This window comes from Nycticebus coucang, chromosome 8, assembly GCF_027406575.1.
Source record: "Nycticebus coucang isolate mNycCou1 chromosome 8, mNycCou1.pri, whole genome shotgun sequence".
In the NCBI taxonomy this organism is placed as follows: Eukaryota; Metazoa; Chordata; class Mammalia; order Primates; family Lorisidae; genus Nycticebus; species Nycticebus coucang.
Genome location: NC_069787.1, coordinates 81,471,157 through 81,496,585, shown reverse-complemented (window position 1 = coordinate 81,496,585; position 25,429 = coordinate 81,471,157). Strand labels below are relative to the sequence as shown.

Sequence of the window (25,429 nt, the reverse complement as noted above, 5' to 3'; positions counted from 1 at the left end):
TATTCAATAAATGGTGTTGGGAGAACTGGATATCCACATGTAAAAGACTGAAACTGGACCCACACCTTTTCCCACTCGCAAAAATTGATTCAAGATGGATAAAGGACTTAAATTTAAGGCATGAAACTAAAAATCCTCAAAGAAAACATAGGAAAAACACTGGAAGATATTGGCCTGGGGAAGGACTTCATGAAGAAGACTGCCATGGCAATTGCAACAACAACAAAAATAAACAAATGGGACTTCATTAAACTGAAAAGTTTCTGTACAGCCAAGGAGACGACAACCAAAGCAAAGAGACAACCTACACAATGGGAAAGGATATTTGCATATTTTCAATCAGACAAAAGCTTGATAACTAGGATCTATAGAGAACTCAAATTAATCCACATGAAAAAAGCCAACAATCCCATATATCAGTGGGCAAGAGACATGAATACAACCTTCTCTAAAGATGACAGACGAATGGCTAACAAACACATGAAAAAATGTTCATCATCCCTATATATTAGAGAAATGCAAATCAAAACCACCCTGAGATACCATCTAACCCCAGTGAGAATGGCCCACATCACAAAATCTCAAAACTGCAGATGCTGGCGTGGATGTGGAGAAAAGGGAACACTTTTACACTGCTGGTGGGACTGCAAGCTAGTACAACCTTTCTGGAAGGAAGTATGGAGAAACCTCAAAGCACTCAAGCCAGACCTCCCATTTGATCCTGCAATCCCATTACTGGGCATCTACCCAGAAGGAAAAAAATCCTTCTATCGTAAGGACACTTGTACTAGACTGTTTATTGCAGCTCAATTTACAATCGCCAAAATGTGGAAACAGCCTAAATGCCCACCAACCCAGGAATGGATTAACAAGCTGTGGTATATGTATACCATGGAATACTATTCAGCCATTAAAAAAAATGGAGACTTTACATCCTTCGTATTAACCTGGATGGAAGTGGAAGACATCATTCTTAGTAAAGCATTACAAGAACGGAGAAGCATGAATCCTATGTACTCAATTTTGATATGAGGACAATTAATGACAATTAAGGTCATTGGGGGGAGGAAAAGCAGAGAGAGGGGAGGGGGGTGGGGCCTTGGTCTGTGCCACATCTTCTGGGGGCAAGACATGATTGCAAGAGGGAATTTACCTAACAATTGCAATCAGTGTAAGCTGGCTTATTGTACCCTCAATGAATCCCCAACAATAAAAAAAAAAAATGGAGTGATACGATAACCGAAGAGAAATAATTAGCCCTTCAAAAGGAGAAAATTGTTATCTTTTTGAAGGTGAGTTATTGAGTTGGTTTCTCAAGGTCATGGTTAACTTCTCTAAGGGCAAGGCAAGGAGCAGGGCTTGGCTGTTGTAGAGGTTTGCTGGTTTCCTGAGCATTTCTCAGCTGATTTTATGGAGTTTGTTTCTAGTTATTGCTGATGGCTTGGTGGGGGTCCAGGATTAGATTTCTATTCCTAAGACCCAGCTATTGTGGTGTGATGAGAAAAATCAAAGGCTTGGAGTTAAAAAACATAGCTCATAAACATCTCATAAACTCTCCCCCTGTGTAGTTACATGTCATTGTTCAGGTCCCACTCTCTCTCCTTGGGCCTTTATTTCCTCACCTAAAAGAAAAACAAGTAGGTTGGCCTTTCATGGTTGTTCTCCATCTTTCCTATTGCTCATACCCCTTTTATTCCCAAAAGATATTCTGGCATCTACTATAAGAGATCATCAACATAGGTAATTTTCAAAATTCAAAATGGTTACAATTTTGTTTTGGTAGCATGAAGGATGCGAGAAAAAAATCAGTCTTAATTATGAGTTATAGGTTGCACATGGTAAAGTGTTTCAGAGCCTCTGTTCCCATTGTACAAGGGCTTTTGTGATGAGTGTAGTGACTGTGCAATCTGGGTTTCATCAATATGGCACGTGTGGAGTTTATTTATCCTAGTCTGAAATAATACATGGCTTTGCTGTGGGAATAAAATGTCACCAGAATACTAATAGTACTCATGGAGTCAGAACAAGATGCTTTGAAGTCATCACTGCACAGTGCTACAAGATGTTAGCGGGGGATAGGGGAGGAATCAGGCTATGACATTTAACTTGTGTTTTCGCTCCTTTTAAACAAATATGGCATGTCTACCCCAGTCCCCCAGTTGATATCTGTTGGCCTGGTATATCTGATCCCTTCCGCTCTGGTACCCATGCAGTCACTGTCTTTTATGTGTTTCATAAATCTGTGGCTTTGAACCTGCAGGGATTGTCACCTATTATTGGTGATTCTCTAGGGGCTGCAGATGGAAGGATTGATCCAATCACCAGCAGGCTACTGAGGATAACAGAAGGGATAGACAGCAGGTTGTTGTAATAGTCTGTGTCCACCAGCAGGAATATGTCATACTACTTATTTACTATGATGAGGGCAAAGTCTGCACATTTGGACATACCGTAAAATCCTGTCACCTTATTTCTTGCTAAAGCCCTGATGAGAGCTTGCTAAGCACTACTTGTCTTTGGATTTTCAAGGAGGAATTATTTGCTGTCTTCTGATTCATAGTCATAGAAAAAGAAAGAAGACCAAAATTCAGAAACTAAATAACCTCCACCTCCTCTTTCCAATACCCTCACCAATGTATTTAGGTAGGCTAAAATATATCTTAAGCAAATTCTAGAGAGATAACACAAATATTAGTCTAGCCTGGCTGCCATAACAAAATACCATAGACTAGGTGGCTTAAATAACAGAAGTTTATTTTCTCATATTTTTGGAGGCTGCAAATCCAAGATCAAGATGTTGGCAGGGATGATTTCTTCTGAGGCCTTTCATCTTGGCTTGCATATAGCCACCTGTGCGTTCTACAGGTCTTTCATCTGTGCTCACTTACCTGTGGTGTCTCTCTGTGTGTCCTAATTTCCTTTTCTAATTAGTCAGATTGGATTAGCGCCCACCCCAATGGCCTTGTTTTAACTTAATCACCTCTTTAAAGGACCTGCCTTAAAGTATAGTTACCTTCTGAGATACCAGGAGTTATGACTTTAACAATGAGTTTGGGGTGGGGGTAAAACTCAGACCATGACAGTAGGTTTAAGTGAATGATTGCCCAGAGAAGTTAATTTGCTTTTCTTTTTCATTTTAGACTTTGATGACAGCATGTTTGTTAAGACCTCAACTCCTGAGGAGTGGATTGCACAAGGAGAATACTATGCCAAGCACCAGTGCTGGAAGGTAAGAGGTTGGATTAGGAGTCAAGGGGTGAGGGGTCCTTGTCACTGGTGGCCTCATCAGACCTCTCAGGCAGATTTCCCAATATTCTATTGTCACTAGCATAGGATAAGGGTAATGGTGCTTGTGCCAATTCTTCTGAAACATTAGGTTACCTTGAGCTGAGGAGAGCTCCCGCTCCTGCTCTTTCTCCAGTCAGTGCAGGCATGACAATCCTTTGTTTTGGCCAAGTGCAACATGTGCTCAATAGGCAAATGGAGACTCAGGGCCTTTGTCTCACCAAGGAATCAATTCTGTTTAATTTATTTCCCTCCTGTACTCTCTGCTTAAAATCTTTTGCTGTCATCACACTGAATTTTAAAACAGTATCAGATTGGTCTCTGGTTTGTTTTTTCAAGCTGATAAATCATAGATTGTATTGCTAATCTGAGTCTGGTAAGCCGTAGGTTAAGCTTCATCAGTAGACTGCACTGATGATTTCCAGTGACAACCCATCTTAGTGAGCCTGAGCAGTCTTCTCCGGGAAATGTCATCTTTGTAGTAGACCTCTTAAAATGTCCCCAAACCAGATTAAAGAGCCCTATTGCTTTCCCCATCATTAGCATCTGTATGCATCACAAAGTCTCAGGTGGGGCACATGGCATGTATGTCACCCATAAAGTAGTGGTAATGATGACTTCATGCAAGTCACAGACACCCAACTAAAAGTGTTTTTTTGTTTTGTTTTAATCTAATAACAGGAAGTCTTATCTTAGGGTTGGTTCTGCAGCTCACAAAGTCATCATAGGCCCAATCTCGTTCCATCTCTTTCTCATGTTATCTGCAGCTTGTCAGAGATGTTTCCCTTCATGGTTGCATAATGGATGCTGCAGCAGTGCCAAGCATCCCATTCTCTCAGTAGCATCCCAAGCAGGAATGAAGGACAGACATTTTCTTCTTATAGTGAACTTCTTCTCACATCTTATTGGTTAATAAAGTTCATATGTCCTCTCCTGGCGACAAGGGAGTCTGGGAGAGCAATCCCATTTGGCAATTGGAGCCCTTTATGGGAGGCAGGTTTTGCCACAGGCTCCAGAGAGAAGAGGGTGTGCTGTGCGGAACTAACAGTATCTGACATCACAGGCACGACCACACAAAAATGCACATTTCTCTAAGTTTTGACTACCCCAGGAACCTGAAGTATCCCACACCTCAGTGGCAGGTGATCCTTTGAAAGAATTGGATTTGGGTTTTGGACAGATCTCTTTCTTTCCTTTCTACACTTCAGTATTCATGTTAGGAAGCTCCAGTTCCTCAAGCTTTATAGGCAACGTGTCTACAGTTTCTCTTACCACTTTTGAACAAGTGATTTCTCTGGAGGCCTTGTCCTGCTGCTCTAATGGTCCTCCTTCTCAGTGAAGTTTAATGGAGTTGAGCCTAAGTGAAGGTACTTGGAAGTGATAAGGATAATGAAATCACAAGTCAAGACTTAACAAATGCCACAGTGTGAGGTGATCGATGTCTGACATGTTGGAAGAAGGAATTTCCAATTCCTAGAGGGCTTTGTCTGCTGTGGCAGGGGAAATGGTTTAAGTCTAGGGTAAATAATTCACATTTATGGTTTATCAACTACTTTCTGCCACGTGACAGTCCCAAAACTTAGTGGCTTAAAACAAGTCATTTATGTATCTCATAGTTGTGTGGATTGCGAGTGGTGAGTTCAGCTGAGTAGTTAGTTCTTCCAGACTCAGCTGGGCAATGCGTGTGTCTGCACTCAGTTGCCAGTCATCTCAACAGGTCTGTTTCTGGGGGTTGCCTGGCTCTTGACTTGGGTGGTGGGGGTGATGCTGGGGTTCCTGTGTCAGGTGACCTTCAGCCTCCAATAGGCTAGTCAGGATTCATTTACATGATGCCTGAGCAGGGTTCAAAGAGAGTGAGCAGATGTATGCAGGCCTCTTGAGGCTTCTTGGCCTTGAAACTGGCCCAATGTCACTTCTGTTGAATTCTGTTGGCCAAAGCAAGTCATAGTCTAGATTGGAGTGGAGGGGAAATAGGCTGTGCTCTTAATGAGAGAAACTGCAGAGTTATGCTATAAAAGGGTGTGGACAGATACTAGGAGGAGTCAGTGACTGTGACTACCCTTGTAATCTATTATAAAGGGTGAGAAAACAGAATTGCACTGTTAGAGGTTGGATATGTCTGTGAAGTATTTTCATAAACATGTAGTAATTAGCTACAGAAGTTGACTGAGCCCCAAAACTATTCACTTCTCATCCTTGTTATAATTAGAAAGAAATACAAAACATTTGGCTGCTGGTATAAAACCAGGATTTTTTTTTTTTTTATGGGGCAGGGGATCCGTGGTAGGGAGGGAAGGGAGGGATGATGTGGGCAGCAGGTATGGGTATGAAATTACAAAGACATATAAAATCTTACCCTTTATTCCCTTCAGAACTCTGTTGGTGTTACCCATATATGTTGCCCGTGGATTTCCAATTATTCATCCCTTTAAAAATATCTTTTGAATATTTGAATCTAAAATCTTTTTAGGGGAGCCGGCACAGATGAGAATGTTATAAAAACCCTCTCCTCGCCTGACTTTATTTTGACCCCGCTAAAGGACTTCAGGACTCAGGTGGTTTATTGAGTTTTTGGCTGCATGTCAATGAATGTTTCAGAACCACCATATACAGTTCATTCATTCAACAAATACCTATTAAGTTGTGGGCCAAGCATTATGTTTAGATTTCAGGAATTTGATGGTAGCATAGACCAGTGCACAGTTCGAGCTGTGGCAGGTGTCACAGATGAGAGACCAGCTGCTCCCAGAATAACTTTCCTGAAAAGGGAGGCCATAGAAGCCTTCTATGAAGAACAGAGTCTTGATCTGAGGCTTGTAGAATGAATGAAGTTAACCAGGCAGAGAAAGGATAGAAGAACATTTCATTTAAAAGGAACAGTGTGTGCAAAAGCCCTGTGGTGGGAAGGAGTGTGGTGCAGGTCACAGAATGAAAGGAAGCCCATGGGGCTGGGGAGGCAAGAGCAAAGAACATAAGGGGGAGAGAGGCCTTCCTGTCCACTTTATCAGCAAGTGCCACTTGGTCCCTCCTTTGCTCATGCTGAGGCCTGATGAACAAGTGATTTCTCTGGAGGCCTTGTCCTGCTGCTCTAATGGTCCTCCTTCTCAGTGAAGTTTAATGGAGAGAATGTGAACTTTCTGCCCTGCAGCCTGTGCTTTAAGACATGGTTTTAGCATTTCTGTTTTAGAAAAGCAGCTTTCTGCTGGCAAGAATCAGGGTGCAGGCTGACTCCCTGTGACACTTGTCTGCCACCTTCTAGTCAGAAGGACTGGTAATACCAGTCTGCATGCCCCAAGGATCTGGATGTGTTGTAATACCATCTTTATCCCCATTTCTACCTTCAGTGATCCACCAGCACAAGGTAGCTATTGTACTTATCAAATGTGTTGAAGCCTAGAAAAGCCATGGGTGACTTTGGACTACTTTCTCCATTGTCTCTGATCTGAGGCTGCTACTATACATGTATATAATAAAGAGGATGATACTTCTTGCCCATGGCTATTGAAAGATTAAATAAGGGTGTTATTATGGTGGCTTATAAAAATATGTATTCTGTACCTTTTCTGTGGGTACTTCAGAAGGAATTGTTGAGTGTGAGGTATTAGCTGATAATACTATTGAGCTTTACTCTCTGAGGTTTTTTCTTTAGCCTACCTGCACCCTTCTGCTCCTCTTAGATTGATTGGGGGTGAGATTCAATCTTTTGTTAGTACAAATATAATGCATGCTTTAACTCTTGTTTTGTATGTCACCTCCATTACCTTGTTGGGGGAAAAAAATGCTTTTGCCTATTTCAGGTTGCAGCCAAGTGTTACCAGAAAGGAGGTGCATTTGAGAAGGAGAAGTTGGCCCTGGCCCACCACACTGCCCTGAACATGAAATCCAAGAAAGTCAGCCCCAAGTAAGAGTCTTGCAATCATCTCAGGTTTGATCTAATGTTAGATCAATATTTCATGGGCATGCTGTTTTGTTTCCTTTATCCCAGGGAAAAGGAGTTGGAGTATTTGGAACTGGCAAAAACCTATTTGGAGTGCAATGAACCAAAGCTGTCCCTTAAGTGTCTGAGCTATGCCAAGGAGTTCCAGCTGTCTGCCCAGCTGTGTGAGAGGCTGGGGAAGGTATGACCCTCAGCTTACAGTTGCTCTTAGGAGAACTAGGCTTTATTTTATTATATTGAGGTAGGCCCCTCAACCTCTACTTACAGCAAGAAGGGATTCTCATCTTTCCAAGGAGGGAGGGGCTGGCCCTGTTGATTCCAAAGGTAGTCTTTTTTTCCTTGTTCAAACTTTTAAAAGGCTCTGAAAAAGCCTTTGTGTATATGTATATGTGTACATATACATCTGTGTTAATGTTCAAGGGATGTTCAAGGGTTACTACCATTAACCATAGGAAAGCCAAATGTTTCCAAATGGTGGATGGGTTTTACAATATTCCTGCCTTTATCCTCACAGTCTGGAGTGGTCTGGCATTTGCATAGAGGTTTTTTTTTACATTCTGGGTACTTACTCTAGATCTGCACTGTCAATTCAGCAGCCACATGTGACTATTTAAAATTTAAATTAATTAAAATGTAATCAGGTTAAAAATTCACCTCTTCAGTCTCACTAGCTACATAACAAGTGATTATTGTTATAGAACATTTCCATCATTGCAGGAAGCTCCCTGGGACAGAGCTGCTAGTAAGGGGTATAGCTGCTCACAGAGTAGTTATCAGGCCACAAACTATTATTTGTCTACAGCAAGATTAACGCAGAAGATTAAGCAGTTAGAAATTTCTATAGCCATGAAGGCGGAGCAAGATGGCGGCCGAGTGACAGCTTCCTTGCATCTGGGCACCGTGAGTCTGGGGATATAGGACTCCAGGCATCTCTGGCTGGTGGGATCTGCCTATCATCACCCCTGAGAGGATACAGGGAGTCAGCGAGAGACTTCTGGACCCCAAGAGGGGGACTAAAACAGTGGAAAACCGGCAAGTGGTCGTGTGTGTTCAATCTGTCTAAACCGGCCCGCAACTTCCACAGGCACGAGAACTTAAAGAGCAAGAGGAAGTGAAAGGAAAATTAGGGCAAGGAAACAGATAAAAGAAATCACCCATGAGGAAGAATCAGCAGAAAACTCCAGGCAACATGAAGAACCAGTCCAGAACAACCCCGCCAAGGGACCAAGAGGTAGCTACTGCAGAGGATTCCACCTATACAGAAATGTTAGGAATGACAGAAAGGGAATTTATAATACACATGTTGAAAACAATGAAAGAAATGATGGAAACAATGCAGGAAACTGCTAATAAAGTGGAAAATAACCAAAAGAAAATCCAAAAACAGAATCCAATAAGAGATGAGCGATATGAAGAATATATAAAGGAGATAGCAGAGCTGAAGGAAATGAAACAGTCAATCAGGGAACTTAAAGATGCAATGGAAAGTATCAGCAACAGGTTAGACCATGCAGAAGAAAGAATTTCAGAGGTAGAAGACAAAGCTTTTGAGATAACTCAGATAGTAAAAGAGGCAGAAAAGAAGAGAGAGAAAGCAGAACGTTCACTGTCAGAATTCTGGGACTTTATGAAGCGTTCCAATATACGAGTTATAGGAATTCCAGAAGGGGAAGAAGAATGCCCCAGAGGAATGGAAGCCATACTAGAGAATATTATAAAAGAAAATTTCCCAAATATCACCAAAGATTCTGACACACCGCTTTCAGAGGGCTATCGGACCCCAGGTCACCTCAACTCTAACCGAGCTTCTCCAAGACACATTGTGATGAACCTGTCCAAAGTCAAGACAAAAGAAAAGATTCTGCAAGCTGCTAGGAGTAAGCGCCAGTTGACCTACAGGGGCAAATCCATCAGATTGACCGCAGACTTCTCTAATGAAACTTTCCAAGCAAGAAGACAATGGTCATCTACCTTTAATCTACTTAAACAGAACAATTTCCAGCCCAGAATTCTGTACCCTGCTAAGCTAAGCTTCAAAATTGACGGAGAAATCAAATCATTTACAGATATACAAACATTGAGGAAATTCGCCACAACAAGACCAGCTCTACAGGAAATACTTCAACCTGTTCTGCACACTGACCACCACAATGGATCAGCAGCAAAGTAAGAATTCACAAATTAAAGGACAGAACCAAACCTCCACACTGATGCAAAAGATAAAACTAAGCAATGGACTCTCACAAAATAAGATGAATAGAATACTACCACACTTATCAATTATGTCAATAAATGTTAATGGCTTGAATTCCCCACTGAAGAGACATAGATTGGTTGACTGGATTAAAAAACACAAGCCATCCATTTGCTGTCTGCAAGAAACACACCTGGCTTCAAAAGACAAATTAAAGCTCCGAGTCAAGGGTTGGAAGACAATTTTTCAGGCAAATGGAATTCAGAGGAAAAGAGGAGTTGCAATCTTATTTTCAGATACATGTGGATTTAAAGCAACTAAAGTCAAAAAAGACAAAGATGGTCACTTTATATTGGTCAAGGAAAAAATACAACAAGAAGACATTTCAATTCTAAATATCTATGCACCCAATTTAAATGCTCCCAGATTCTTGAAACAGACCTTACTCAGTCTGAGCAATATGATATAATACCATAATAACAGGGGACCTTAACACTCCTCTTACAGAGCTGGACAGATCCTCTAAACAGAAATTAAACAAGGATATAAGAGACTTAAATGAGACCCTAGAACAACTGTGCTTGATAGACGCATATAGAACACTCCATCCCAAAGATAAAGAATATATATTCTTCTCATCACCCCATGGAACATTCTCCAAAATTGATCATATCCTGGGACACAAAACAAATATCAACAGAATCAAAAGAATTGAAATTTTACCTTGTATCTTCTCAGACCATAAGGCACTAAAGGTGGAACTCAACTCTAACAAAAATGCTCGACCCCACCCAAAGGCATGGAAATTAAACAATCTTCTGTTGAATAACAGATGGGTGCAGGAAGAAATAAAACAGGAAATCATTAACTTTCTTGAGCATAACAACAAGGAAGACACAAGCTACCAAAATCTGTGGGATACTGCAAAAGCAGTTTTGAGAGGAAAATTCATCGCTTTAGATGCCTACATTTGAAAAACAGAAAGAGAGCACATCAACATTCTCACAAGAGATCTTATGGAATTGGAAAAAGAAGAACAATCTAAGCCTAAACTCAGTAGAAGAAAAGAAATATCCAAAATCAAATCAGAGATCAATAAAATTGAAAACAAAAGAATCATTCAGAAAATTAATGAAACAAGAGTTGGTTTTTTGAAAAAATAAATAAAATAGATAAACCATTGGCCAGACTAACGAGGAATAGAAAAGTAAAATCTCTAGTAACCTCAATCAGAAATGATAAAGGGGAAATAACAACCGATCCCACAGAGATACAAGAGATCATCTCTGAATACTACCAGAAACTCTATGCCCAGAAATTTGACAATGTGAAAGAAATGGATCAATATTTGGAATCACACCCTCTCCCTAGACTCAGCCAGGAAGAAATAGAGCTCCTGAACAGACCAATTTCAAGCACTGAGATCAAAGAAACAATAAAAAATCTTCCAACCAAAAAATGCCCTGGTCCAGATGGCTTCACTCCAGAATTCTATCAAACCTTCAAGGAAGAGCTTATTCCTGTACTGCAGAAATTATTCCAAAAAATTGAGGAAGAAGGAATCTTCCCCCAACACATTCTATGAAGCAAACATCACCCTGATACCAAAACCAGGAAAAGACCCAAACAAAAAGGAGAATTTCAGACCAATCTCACTCATGAATATAGATGCAAAAATTCTCAACAAAATCCTAGCCAATAGATTATAGCTTATCATCAAAAAAGTCATTCATCATGATCAAGTAGGCTTCATCCCAGGGATGCAAGGCTGGTTTAACATACGCAAGTCTATAAACGTTATCCACCATATTAACAGAGGCAAAAATAAAAATCACATGATCCTCTCAATAGATGCAGAAAAAGCATTTGATAAAATCCAGCATCCTTTTCTAATTAGAACACTGAAGAGTATAGGCATAGGTGGCACATTTCTAAAACTGATTGAAGCTATCTATGACAAACCCACAGCCAATATTTTACTGAATGGAGTAAAACTGAAAGCTTTTCCTCTTAGAACTGGAACCAGACAAGGTTGTCCTCTGTCACCTTTACTATTCAAAGTAGTGCTGGAAGTTCTAGCCAATACAATTAGGCAAGACAAGGAAATCAAGGGAATCCAAATGGGAGCAGAGGAGGTCAAACTCTCCCTCTTTGCTGACGATATGATCTTATACTTAGAGAACCCCAAAGACTCAACCACAAGACTCCTAGAAGTCATCAAAAAATACAGTAATGTTTCAGGATATAAAATCAATGTCCACAAGTCAGTAGCCTTTGTGTACTGTTACTTGACATAACAGTCAAGATGAGAAGCTAATTAAGGACACAACTCCCTTCACCATAGTTTCAAAGAAAATGAAATACCTAGGAATATACCTAACGAAGGAGGTGAAGGACCTCTATAAAGAAAACTATGAAATCCTCAGAAAGGAAATAGCAGAGGATATTAACAAATGGAAGAACATACCATGCTCGTGGATGGGAAGAATCAACATTGTTAAAATGTCTATACTTCCCAAAGCAATCTACCTATTTAATGCCATTCCTATCAAAATACCAACATCGTACTTTCAAGATTTGGAAAACATGATTCTGCATTTTGTATGGTACCGGAAAAAACCCCGTATAGCTAAGGCAGTTCTCTGTAACAAAAATAAAGCTGGGGGCATCAGCATACCAGATTTTAGTCTGTACTACAAAGCCATAGTGCTCAAGACAGCGTGGTACTGGCACAAAAACAGAGACATAGACACTTGGAATCAAATTGAAAACCAAGAAATGAAACTAACATTTTACAACCACCTAATCTTTGATAAACCAAACAAGAACATACCTTGGGGGAAAGACTCCCTATTCAATAAATGGTGTTGGGAGAACTGGATGTCTACATGTAAAAGACTGAAACTGGACCCACACCTTTCCCCACTCACAAAAATTGATTCAAGATGGATAAAGGAATTAAACTTAAGGCATGAAACAATAAAAATCCTCCAAGAAAGCATAGGAAAAACACTGGAAGATATTGGCCTGGGGGAAGACTTCATGAAGAAGACTGCCATGGCAATTGCAACAACAACAAAAATAAACAAATGGGACTTCATTAAACTGAAAAGCTTCTGTACAGCTAAGGAGACAATAACCAAAGCAAAGAGACAACCTACACAATGGGAAAGGATATTTGCATATTTTCAATCAGACAAAAGCTTGATAACTAGGATCTATAGAGAACTCAAATTAATCCACATGAAAAAAGCCAACAATCCCTTATATCAATGGGCAAGAGACATGAATAGAACTTTCTCTAAAGACGACAGACGAATGGCTAACAAACACATGAAAAAATGTTCATCATCTCTATATATTAGAGAAATGCAAATCAAAACAACCCTGAGATATCATCTAACCCCAGTGAATGGCCCACATCACAAAATCTCAAAACTGCAGATGCTGGCATGGATGTGGAGAGAAGGGAACACTTTTACACTGCTGGTGGGACTGCAAACTAGTACAACCTTTCTGGAAGGAAGTATGGAGAAACCTCAAAGCACTCAAGCTAGACCTCCCATTTGATCCTGCAATCCCATTACTGGGCATCTACCCAGAAGGAAAGAAATCCTTTTATCATAAGGACACTTGTACTAGACTGTTTATTGCAGCTCAATTTACAATCGCCAAAATGTGGAAACAGCCTAAATGCCCACCAACCCAGGAATGGATTAACAAGCTGTGGTATATGTATACCATGGAATACTATTCAGCCATTAAAAAAAATGGAGACTTTACATCCTTCGTATTAACCTGGATGGACGTGGAAGACATTATTCTTAGTATCCTTCGTATTAACCTGGATGGATGTGGAAGACAGAATTCTTAGTAAAGCATCACAAGAATGGAGAAGCATGAATCCTATGTACTCAACTTTGATATGAGGACAATTAATGACAATTATGGTTATGGGGGGGGAAACAGAAAGAGGGAATGAGGGAGGTGGGTGGGGCCTTGGTGTGTGTCACACTTTATGGGGGCAAGACATGATTGCAAGAGGGACTTTAGCTAACAATTGCAATCAGTGTAACCTGGCTTATTGTACCCTCAATGAATCCCCAACAATAAAAAAAAAAAGAAAAAAAAAGAAGTTTTTATAACCATTTGGCATTTCCATGACATCCAAATGGTGATTATTTTCTTATGGATTCATTTTTAAAGTATAATTATGATGGATTAGAAATATAATACAATCTGGTCCTTCACCACAGGTGGTGGAAGAGCCTATACTTGAGAAGCTGTTGGCTGTTGTATTTTCCCCATGTCACGTTTTATGATTCTGCAGTAGGAAGGAGGACATTGTAAGGAGTGGGGGTGGGACCTCCTGGAAACTTTGAAGTGTGACCATAAGTCAGTGTTGAAGAAAAGGGATGCTGTCTTCCCTGCTTCGTGTTTATTGTGGGATCTGACTTGTTAGGATGTGGGAGATGGGATTGAATAAGGATATTGGAGACGATATTTTAGTATGTTTGGAGGTTTGGGTCCTAGATTTGGGACCTCTCCAAATTCCTTAGCCTCCAACTTCCAGCCTTCAGTGTCATCACCCTGAACCCTAAGCATTGTCCACAGGGGATAGGCCTATGCCTATCATTTTTTTCTTTTTTGCCTACCAGTACCTGCCTTGACTGAGCCAGAGACTCTTTTCTTATCTCCTTCCCTACTGTATATCCCTAGATTGCTAAGCTATACCTCTGAAAATGTGGGTTGGGGGAGACCAGGAGACCATAGTGTAGTCCAGGACTGCAAGACTTCAGCACGTGTAGTGGAGGCCATCCTGCTCTTGGAGACACAGCATTCCCCTTTTCCAGATATTCCACAGGCTCAGTCTCTAGACAATTCTGCTTTCTCTCACCAGTACTTCTTAGCTCTAAACTCCACACAGGGAAGAGTCTGGTCCCTTTCTTTGCTCATGCCCCTCCCTGGAAGGGTGTTTAACACTTAGCCAGTGCCAGACTTTTTGTGGGCATCTCACCCACAAGGCTTGGTAGCAGCCTTCTAGATCCTTAGGCCAAATCACCTCCATATTCCCAGTCCCCAAATGTGTTCCATCCCTGGAAGAAACATTTGTGCAGATGCCATGGGAGTGTAAGATTTCCCTGCTGGGATGTCTATGCTTCTCTGCTTCCTGCCTCTCTCCAGAGAGCAGCATTATTTTCCCTGAAAGCCTTTCCAGGTGCTTGCTTGCGATGGTAAGTGGGACCTCCTTGCAGAGCAGAGTAGGCCAGAGTAGGGAGTTGCCACTTACAGGCAGCCCATTCTTCAATCCCTCTAACTAACTGGGCACACACTTCACACCTAATAGGGGTCTTCATTCATGCACAGGGATTTTTATTCTCATTAATCAGCATTGTCAAAGAGAGTAAAAGGTATGGGTTGGTTAGATATATTGGTTATGGGGCTTTATTGATAGGGCTTTATTGATTGGTCTAGGAACTCCTTTATCTTTGGACATAGAAGAACCCTATACCTGGATCTTGCTTTTTATTTTTAGTACTTCATGTAGTTTGTCTCATTAAATGTCACTCAACTACAGTTTTTTAGAGGGCTGGGCACGTATATTTTGTTTTGTTTCATTTTAATTTTGTTTCCTTTTTGGACCTCAGAGTTATGAAAATAAATATTCAGCAAATAGAGGTAGACCCCCTGCTGTGTGCCAGGCACCATGAATGCTGGATGGCCATCAGCCAACAAAGTGGAGGCCTCTACCTTTGCAGAGCTTCCCTTTCCAGTGTGGAAGAGCATGAATGGATCAGTAAATAGATGTCAGGGGTGCTGAGGGCTAAAGAGAATACTAGAGCTTATTAAGGGGAGAATGTATTGAGGTTACTATTTTAGATTCAGAGAGCTGACTTTTGAATAGACTTTTGAATGGCAAAAGCCCCAAGGTGGAAGCATTTTGGCAAGTTTGAAGAACAGCAAAGAAAAAAGTCTGGTTAGAGCAGAGTGAGGAGAAAGTAGTCAAATGAACAAGACAGGGTGACAGGGATAGGTTAATTAGTAGAGCCTTGTTGGCTGAGGTGAGGTCTAGGTTTTGTTCCAGTGTGATGGGGCACCAGTGGAAGGTTTGCAGGAGTGACTTGAAGTTCATTATTGGTATGCTCTGTGGAGAATTCTGTAAGGCAGCAAGAATAGAAGCAGAAAGACCAGCTAGGAGAGTCTAGCAGCAGCTTAGGCTGAAATGATGGGGCAAGGGCTGCCATGACAGTGGTAGAGATGGTGGGGTGGGGGCACATCTGGCCAATGTTGGGGAAGCTAAGCAGATAGGATTAGCTGATGGGCTGCATGGGAACTGTGAGAGGAAGGAGTTGAAATACTCTTCTGTTCACATCAAACCCACCATTGGTGGGCACAAGGCCCACTCATTGGGTTTTATTTTGTCATCTTCACAGCTTCCCATTCCTTTTTCATTGGCAGCCATTCTAGTGCATTTAATACCATGTATATGTCCTCAGATCGCATTGTTGAAGAATAAATAGTAGTCTCTTCTACATATTTATATACTTTAAGCTTATCTAAATGGCATCTTGTTCTGTTTTTCATTTTTTCTACCTCCCACTTTGGCATGATGGTCTGGCCACATTTCTGACTATTGTAGCTTCCAGAGTGGGAATCCACTGCACTGACTTTTCCATTACCCTAGTGATGAATGTTCAGAATGCTGCTTTCTTCTGGCTGCCATGTGCAGCACCACGGCATATGGCACAGCATGTTTTCTTGCAGTACTGTTCAAGCCTTTTTTGAGATGTGTTGCAGGAGTGGGCTTGCCAGCCCCAGGTTATGCATATACTTCATTTTACTAAAGATGGCCACTTTGCTTTCTAGAATGGCTGTAGCATTTTGTGCACAAGGTTTCTGTGTTCCCATATTCCTGACTATGTTCAGTGGGTTCTGATTTTCTACTTTTTGCAAACCTGGTGGTTGTACTTTACTATAGTTTTGGTTAAAACTGATCATTAGTGAGGTTGACATCTTCATTTAGTTGTTCAAATTTCCTCCACTACAAACTTTATAAAGATATAAAAAACCTATTTATATCTTTTGCCTAGATTTCTATTGTGTTTATAGGCAAGTCTTTTTCTTGTGTTGCAGAAATCCTTCTTATATTCTGACCTTCCTGGTCCCATGTGGTAGCCACTAGCCACTTGTGATTCATTAACTTTAAATTAATTAAATTAAATTAAAAATCAATATTCAGGTGTGGTTTGTGGCTACCAGATTGGATAGCACAGATATAGAACATTTCCATCTTCACAGAAAGTTCTCTTGTCTGATCTAGATTGTTGAACAGTTTTGATGTAATCAAATCTATCACTTTTTTCTTCTGAAATTTGTGTGTTTTGGGTTTTTTTTGAAGACTTTATTTGTTGAAGGAGTTAAATGAAGACTCCTTCTACTTAAATGTCACCTCAAGGTCACGAAGATATCCTCATACATTTTCCCCCAATGGTTGTCATATTTAGATCTTTAATTTACTTGGGGCTTATCTTTGTGTATGGTATAAGGTTGGGATTTACCCTAATTTTTTCCCTGAATAAATTAGTTTTCCTAATATTATCTATGTTTTAGGGATTCTAATAAATAGCATGCAACCATTTCTTTATTATTTGTGGTATTGGTTTATTTTTAAGGTTAGAGTTACGGGGCCATGCCTGTGGCTCAGTGGGTAGGGCGCCAGCCCCATATATATTGAGGGTGGTGGGTTTTAACCCAGCCCTGGCTAAACTGCAATAAAAAATAGCCGGGCATTGTGGCAGGAAAAAAAAAAAAAAGATTAGAGTTATGAATACCCTAAAAGTAATTTTTTACTCCATCCTAGATAAGAGATGCTGCCTATTTCTATAAGCGAAGCCAATGCTACAAAGATGCTTCCAGATGCTTTGAGCAGATTCAAGAATTTGATCTAGCACTCAAAATGTACTGCCAAAAGGAGCTTTTTGAAGAAGCCGCTATTGCAGTGGAAAAGTGGGTGGTTTGATTCTATCCATTCTCCTTCCATTCCTCTTCCTTCTCTCTGGGGGCACATTGCTGTGGGTGGTGGTTCCCTGATGCTTCTGAAGTCACTTTCCATTTGAGTGGTGGCTTTGGTTCTCAGTTAGGCACACCTTGAGAGTAAGACTATGTTTTCTACTTTATTTATAGGCGTTGACAGAGTGTCATGAGTAGAGGGGGCTGAAAGAGATGGGGCTGTGTTATGAGTGTGTATACAACAGGATATACTGACTTTGATCAGCAGAATAAAGGGAAGCCCTTCAGAGTTTCACTAATCTTACAAATCCAGCTACATGTACACCTGGCAAAAGAGAAGAATTGCAAGTTGGATAGTAAGGGGAAGACTAATGTAGTCATTAATGTGTGTACAGTCCCCATTCCAACCTTTTCCATTAATCACATATCAAATAGAACAGAGTTATATTCCCAAAATGATATCAGGGTTTTATGAGAACTTGGAGTTTTTTCAAGGGTAATTTTGACTATACATAAAATTAGCTTTATAGATTTACTTTCCTACTTAACTCCCACTTACTTGTATTGCATCTCCACTGTATTTCATTAAGCATACTAATGCCAGATTAAAGAATAAAGACTTTATTATATATTATTATTACACTGATGACAGTATAAAATGGGGGCATTTATGAAAATGCTTGGATGCTTGACAAGTTCTGATCTTATTTTGCAATATCTACATATGGGAGTTTTATTTAAGTTCCTCCAGCATGTATTTTGGAGGAAATTTTCTACTAGTTGGGTGATAGTAAATTGACATTTGTGCCCTCTGTCTTTGCAGGTATGAAGAAATACTAAAGACCAAAGCTCTTCCCATTTCTAAGCTCTCTTATTCTGCGAGTCAGTTTTACTTAGAAGCCGCAGCAAAGTACCTGAGTGCAAATAAGATAAAGGAAATGATGGCTGTCCTCTCAAAGCTAGACATAGATGACCAGCTAGTGTTCCTAAAGTCTCGGAAATGCCTAGCAGAAGCCGCAGACTTGCTAAACAGGGAAGGTCGGAGGGAAGAGGCTGCTCTGCTGATGAAGCAACATGGCTGCCTCCTGGAGGCTGCTAGGCTTACTGTTGACAAGGACTTTCAGGCCTCATGTCTGCTGGGGGCTGCTCGCCTCAATGTGGCCAGGGATTCCGACGTGGAACATACCAAGGCCATTCTAAAAGAAGCGCTTGACCTCTGCTATCAAACCAGCCAGTTGTCTGGTATTGCGGAGGCCCAGTTCCTGCAGGGAGTAATCCTGAGAGACTTTCAGAAACTCAAGGATGCCTTTTTCAAATTTGACACCCTCAATCACTCAGCTGGAGTGGTGGAAGCACTTTATGAAGCAGCCACCCAGTGTGAGGCTGAGCCTGAGAAGGTTCTGGCCTTGGCTCCGGGGGGCTTGGAAGTCCTTCTCAATCTGGTCAGGGCCCTAAAAAGAGTGACTAACAATGCTGAGAAAGAAATGGTCAAATCTTGCTTTGAGTTTTTTGGGATTTCCCAGGTGGATGCCAAGTATTGCCAGATAGCTCAAAATGACCCTGGGCCCATATTAAGAATAATTTTTGACCTGGATTTAAACTTGAGAGAGAAGAAAACAAAAGATCATTTCTTGATAATGACTGACCAGGTGAAATTAGCCCTAAATAAACACCTTTTAAGCAGGCTGTGCCAAATTACACAGAACTTGCTTGGAAAGACTTACCCAGCAGTCTGCACAAGGTTTCTTGTAGGCTTAAAATGTGAAGAGGAAAACTGTGAAGCTTTTCACAGGCCTCTGCGGCGTTGTGAGGCTAAGTGTTTGGTTCAGTCAAAAATGCACCTTGTGGCAATTAGCGGATTGCTTCTAGAAGCCAAAAAAGTATTCCCTAAAATTTTAGCTGAAGAACTTGAAGAAATTGACTATATTTTGTCTACAGATAGGTATGACATTTGCAAATCCTTCCTGAATGTCCTCTTCCCTAAGCATTTTCATCAGAGAGTATTGTCAGAAAACCCCATGGCATGCAAAGAAATCCTCAAACCAAATTACAAATCCTTCCGGTTCTATAGGTTTGCTTTGAAAGAGTATATCTACTTTCTGTTTCAAAATGAAAGGGCACGCAGCCGCCGGGAATCCACAGACCTGTGGCTGAGTGCCATGCAAGCTTTCCTTCTTTCCTCCAACTACCCAGAGGAGTTTGAAAAGCTGCTTCACCAAGAGGAGGACAATTACAACAGGGAGCTCAAAGCTCTAGAGTCTGAAAAAGAAGAAAGGGGCAGGGATAGAGACAGCAGGATGAAAGGAATAGAAGGGAAATACGGTATGCTCATACCCAACAAGGACGATGAAAGTACAGAGAAGACCCACCTTTGTTTCATCCGGCTGCTAGAGAATTGCATCGACCAGTTCTATGTGTACAGAAACCCAGAAGACTACAAGAGGCTCTTTTTCCGTTTCATGAATGTTCTTGTCAAGAGGTGCAAAGAACCGCTCATCCCCAGCATTGGAAACACAGTGGCCCTGTTGGAGTTCCAGTTCATCCACTGTGGGGTAGTGCTAGCCCGCCTCTGGAAGAATGCCATCCTGTGCCTCCCCAAGAGTTACATTGCACTCTTGCACTACTGGGAGTTCCTATTCAGCAAGAAGGACAAGGAGTTTGGGGATGTGTTCTCTGTCATTCAGGAATACAAACCAAAGGATGTGACAAGAGCCATTCAGGATTTCCGGTTTCACCTCTCCTATCTCGTCAAGGTGCTATGTGGTTATGAGAATATGCACTTCAATGTCCTACTTGATGCCTTCAGTGAAATAGACTGTGTTGTCTCAGGTGAGGCAGAGCGGACAGTGGTGCTGTGCTTGGTGATGCTAGTGAATGCTGAGTTCCTACGGCCATCCTGCAAGCCTCTCCTATACCGCCATTTTCAGGAGATTGAGATGAGGCTGGAGCTCATGAACATGGACTTCCCAGACCAGGTTCCCGAGAGGCTCCTGAAGGTGGTGAGGAGGGTGTTGATGGCAGTCAACGTGAAGTCTGTGGCTGAGGCACTGCAGGACCTGCTCTTTGAGCGGGATGAAGAGTACCTGATGGACTGCCACTGGCGATGGGACAGCATGCAAACCAAAGGATCCATGGTCCGTGGCCTCTATCATGAGGAGGTCAGACTGAATCGCTTGCTCTGTGTGGATCCTATGGACTACTTAGCCGAACCCGAGTGTGAGTTTGGTCAAGATGAGACAGATGAGCTGGCATTAGAAGACCGAGACCACCTCCTGGCCACCATCCTTTCCCAGAAGCAGCGGAAGGCTTCTATCCAGCGGAAGTTGAAGAGGGCATGTCTGGTGGTGTCTCTGTGTATTAGCTGGAGGAGAAGGGTGGGCACCCAGATGGAGCACTTCAGGGAGGAGGCCAGGGAGCCCAGGGCTGGGAATTTTAAAAGGGCTGATGTGGATAGGACTCAGTGTGACCTCTGTGGGGTGAAGTTCACCCGCAGCCCTGAGAACTATTTCAGCTCCAGCAAAGCATTTGAAGGAGTGGCTTCAGAGGGTGTGGTCCTTTGCAGGTCTGAGCTGGAAGGAAAAGAGTGTCGGGAGAGGAACAGTGATTCGTATGAGCAGCATATCCATCTAGAAGGCCACCGAAGGCAGCAAGTGGCCTACCAGAAATATTCAGAATTTTTCCTCGAGAAGGTAGACCCAGCCATTGAAGAAGGAAAATTGGTGGTGCAGGACATCGAACAGAGTGTGTGGATCCACAGTCACCTGGGCTCTAAAGAGCATAGCCACATGTTGCAGAGGAAGGTCCAAGAGCACATCAAAAGGGTCTCCGATATGGTAGAGGATCTCTATAGGCGGAAGGCCTGGGCTGGTGGTAAGAGCCTGTGAAAATGGGGAAGGTCTGAGAATGTTTGTCAGAGTTAAATTCTTTGTAGTGACTTTTGACTTGGGGATGATAGAATCTTGGCATTAGCAGAATGTAACTGTGAAAAGTACATTTTCAAAATACAGCAAAAGCTCATTGTCAGGACCACCTCTTACTCAATTATAAGTTTGTGATTACCTTTGGTGGTGATAGTTTCCCCAGGTGCTACAGATGAGAAAATAGTTTGCTAGTTCTATGAAGAGGATATCAGAAGAATGTTTAAACTTTAAAGCCTTGGTAAAACTCATTAAGGCTCTCCTGACTCATTCATTTAATGATTTCATGAATACCTACTAGGTGCTAAGCTTTTGGCTAAGGTCTGGAAGTGTGTAGCTGGTCTCCCTTTTAGGAGGGCCCTTAAGTCACACCCAGTGTCCGTCTTTAATAACAAGAATTCTTAAGTGGTCTTAGAATCAGGTTTCCTCTACTTATTAGCTGCTTCTTAACAACCCTGAGTAGAACTCAGTGAAATTGCGTATTTTAAAATATTCTATAATTCAGATACTCTTTCCAGTTTAAGGTTTAATGACTTGAATACAAGCATCCTGGAAAGGTTTAAGGTTTAATGACTTGAATACAAGCATCCTGGAAAGATTTGAAATTGGTAGTCTCTGCAGACAAACGTTAATGGCATAGGCTAGCCTTTAATTGTAGTTTATGTTTGTGGTGGCAGAAGGCAACTTTGGGTCCCTTACCCTGTAAGGAGAGCTCTCCTCAGGGAAATCACAGAGACAAGCTCTTGGGACATGGGGACTTTGGCACTAGTACATGGTGTTTAGTCCCTGCAATCACCTCTTCACTCAAAGCGCATTCTTTGGTTTCTGTAGCGGAAGAGGCGATGACTCGGCTGGTCAACATTCTTATCCTGTCAGTCAGGGATGCACGGGAGTGGCTGATGAAAACAGAACTCTGCTTAAAGGAGGAAGGTGAGGAGTCCTTTATTCCAGGACAGCTAAGACTTTGGGTGCTATGGTTCTTGAGACTGCTAGCTCTGAGGTGAATCTAAAGTGGGGCTGCCTAGTGATGTCAATAGTCTCTCACTGTTTAGGATTGTCACCCCCAGTGAGTCAAATTGTAAGCAACATTAATATTTGAGTTTTCCCATCTGACTTTGACAGCTGTTGTTCAAAACCTCTTGCTACTCACCACTTTTATTGGTGTTTAATCACTGGCATACTCCTATGCAATAACTCCCAAGGAGAAGCAAAGTATTATAAAGCCATCCCTTGATAAATATATTTTACTGTATCAATCAGTTATATAAGTCAGTGGATATTTGAGTGTCTAGTATGTATCAGTGATGTTCTGGGCCTGAAGATACACTTTTGAATAAAACAAAATCATTGGAGAAACTTTCTTGCATCTTCCAACAGAGGGTTAAAGTTTGGGTGGAGTGAGAATTATCTTGCCAAGTTCTGTGTGATCAGAATGTCTTCCCTCTTTCCTATTCTATTGCACTTCCCTGGCTGGAACCACATTTCTTCTTGCTCCAAGTATTTCATCGACTCTGGATGCCCCTGGAAAATCCAGACCCCAGAGTGAGGGAAAACTTGAAGGGAAGTTTGCCAGGGAAAACTTGGCAAATGTCTATGCCAATAAAAAATATTTAGCATATAGTTCCTTCTGGGGACTGTGATTTTCTGTTTATTTCAAAAGGAAGATAATTGGTATACCAACTCAAGTATGTGGTTGAATTTAGGTTTTGTTTTGACTTTTTTATTATCATATAAGGGCCTCTAAAATAAGGCCAAAGGAATCAGCCTATAAAAGAGCTTCACTCTGGAGAAAGGTTAGTTTACTTTAGCTCTTCTTGAGAAGCAACATGAGTACTCAAAGGAAAATACTCTTTGGTACCCTGGAAAGTTTTATTTCATTAATTTAAAACAGTGATTACAGAGACATTAGATTTTACTAGAATGTTAAATTTTACAGTGGAGTGTAAAAAAAATCATCTTCTGTTTTTTGCTTTTTAACCAGGTATTGTTCAGGAAGATGATTATGAAGATGAAGTTGAAGACTTTGGTGAGCTCCGTCCTAGAAGGCGTTCACGGAAATACGGAAAGCAGAGAAAATACTAACGTCCAGGACATGACACAGCTGCTGTCTGTTAAACCTTCAGACTATTCCATCCTGACTTAGAATTCTGATGCTGGCTTAGAAGAGAAAAATAATGTGAATTAGCATTACAAAAATGAGTAGGGGAGTCCAACAAAGCCTTGCTTTTTGTTCTTTTCATTTGTCTTTCAATGGTAGCTTACAGTCTGATTGCTCCCTCAACTGCAGGGACCTCTTAAGTGTTTTCCAAGTAAAGTCTAACAGTATTAGTTCCTCCTGAAAAACATGTTTGGGTTAGAGGAGTTGTAGTTGACTGTTGGGACTTGTTATTGCAGAGTCCCCAGGCTTTCTGGCTCATCCTCAAACTGACATAAGTCAGTAGCAGGGGCCTAGGTGTTTAAGACAGAGACATCCCTCAGCTCACAGATGCTGCTGCTCTGGGCCAGGAAGTCCCTCTATGGACCCTTCATCTCCTGCCACACTGCTGCAGCATTAAGTAGTACAAGAGCTGTGTGTGCTCGGGGTCTACATGAGCCCTGGTAACAGGGCAACCCCTGATATCAGGCTGCATCTGGTTATCTCTACATTTGTAATGTAGTTATTTCCATTATGAATGTTAACCATTTCTCCCTGTGGCAACTTTTCTGCCTTCTTTTCCTCCATTTTTTGTGACCATTCTTAGCAACCTGTGTAAGTAACAGTTAGACTACCTCAGAATGTAGTCAAGAATTTGCCCAGCATCCTTTGGATGTCCTTTCCCTAGAGAGAAATGCGGGGGAATATTGCTGGGGGCATTCCCAACATGTCTCTCCAAGGTGGTCCTAACTCTGCCTTGGCTATGGTGCAGACATCCCGAAAAGTATTTTGTGTGTAGCCTTATATTTCTAGTTTTCTTGGTTTTCCCTGGCAAGTTTGCCACCAAAGCTTAGATTGACATTCTGAGAGTTTCTACCCACTGAGCTCACCATGGTAGGATTATAACCAGCAGAGCTATAGGTTAGTTAAAAGCACGTGGACAGAGGAGGAAGCCAGCCTTATAGTGCCAATCCTTTAGGATTTGGCTGTGAATCACTGCCACGTGGCTGGCTCAGTGGGTAGAGGCCAGGCTGTGGGCCTTTCTGCAGGAGGCCATTGCTTGTGCCTTCCACCACTGAGCCAGCAGCCCTCAGTGTGGTCCTACTTGGGAAGCTCTCTTGCTTCTCTAGAGTCACTGCCCACCCTTATCCCCCTTCACTCAGCCTGGTATTCCCTTATAGGGAAAGGCCAGATTCACTCTGGTCTTTGATTGTTTTGTCTTCACAACAGAACTACCACCTTTTTCTCCATGTTGCTGCTGCTTTTGCTGCTTATTGTTTTCATTATCCTTCTGAATGACTCTGCTCCCTTAAAATGTTTGTTTCTGATTTTTATTTTAGGTGTTTTTTTTATGAACTTGATAGAACAAATAAGAAAACTACAATCAAATCTTGCTGTATTATTACATTTTTATAAAGTAAAATCATTTTTCACCTGTTGCTACTGTTTTGTTTATTTTCAATCTCTACTCAGAATAAAAGGGGTGAATTGTGGAGCTGATTTCTTCTGGTCAGCTGGTTGATGCTGACCAGGACAGATGTTTACAGTGCCTTCTGAAACTGAGAAGTCCAGGGATAGAGAAATAAAACTCAGTCCAGGGACTCACAAACTGGTTGAAGTGTTCTTGAGGGCTGCCTTGTGCTTATTTTTTCCAATTAGGATGCTCCTGAGCATGCAAGGTTATGTTTTGTCCATGCCATGTACCAGGCCTTTCCCCTAAGAAGGAATGTTGCCCTGGGAGACCTAGAAATGAATCCCCTAGTGAGCTGTGTAAGCTGGGGTGAGTTAGATCTATTCAACATTGATTCCTTAAGTGCAGCACCACCTTCAGGACCTCGTGATCTGGTATAAGAGAGAAATGGAAATGTGAGAAAGCAGTGGTGATAGAAATGTGCATTGCATGAGTAGTAGCAACACTTTATAAAACCGAGTGGGGCCTCAGTGTCCCCCTT

At 41.6% G+C, this 25,429-nt stretch overlaps 1 protein-coding gene across 1 annotated transcript in view; it reads left to right on the top strand.

The window, feature by feature from the left end:
- The window catches only part of TRANK1 (tetratricopeptide repeat and ankyrin repeat containing 1), a 126,458-nt gene extending 101,507 nt beyond the window's left edge, over positions 1-24,951 (top strand). The window contains exons 16-22 of the mRNA XM_053600052.1: positions 3,141-3,229; positions 7,083-7,186; positions 7,271-7,403; positions 17,278-17,423; positions 18,250-21,296; positions 22,175-22,273; positions 23,325-24,951. Coding sequence (XP_053456027.1) covers positions 3,141-3,229; positions 7,083-7,186; positions 7,271-7,403; positions 17,278-17,423; positions 18,250-21,296; positions 22,175-22,273; positions 23,325-23,425 — 3,719 coding nt within the window. The 3' untranslated portion in view covers positions 23,426-24,951. The remainder of the gene's footprint in view (positions 1-3,140; positions 3,230-7,082; positions 7,187-7,270; positions 7,404-17,277; positions 17,424-18,249; positions 21,297-22,174; positions 22,274-23,324) is intronic.
- Positions 24,952-25,429: the final 478 nt, after the last annotated feature.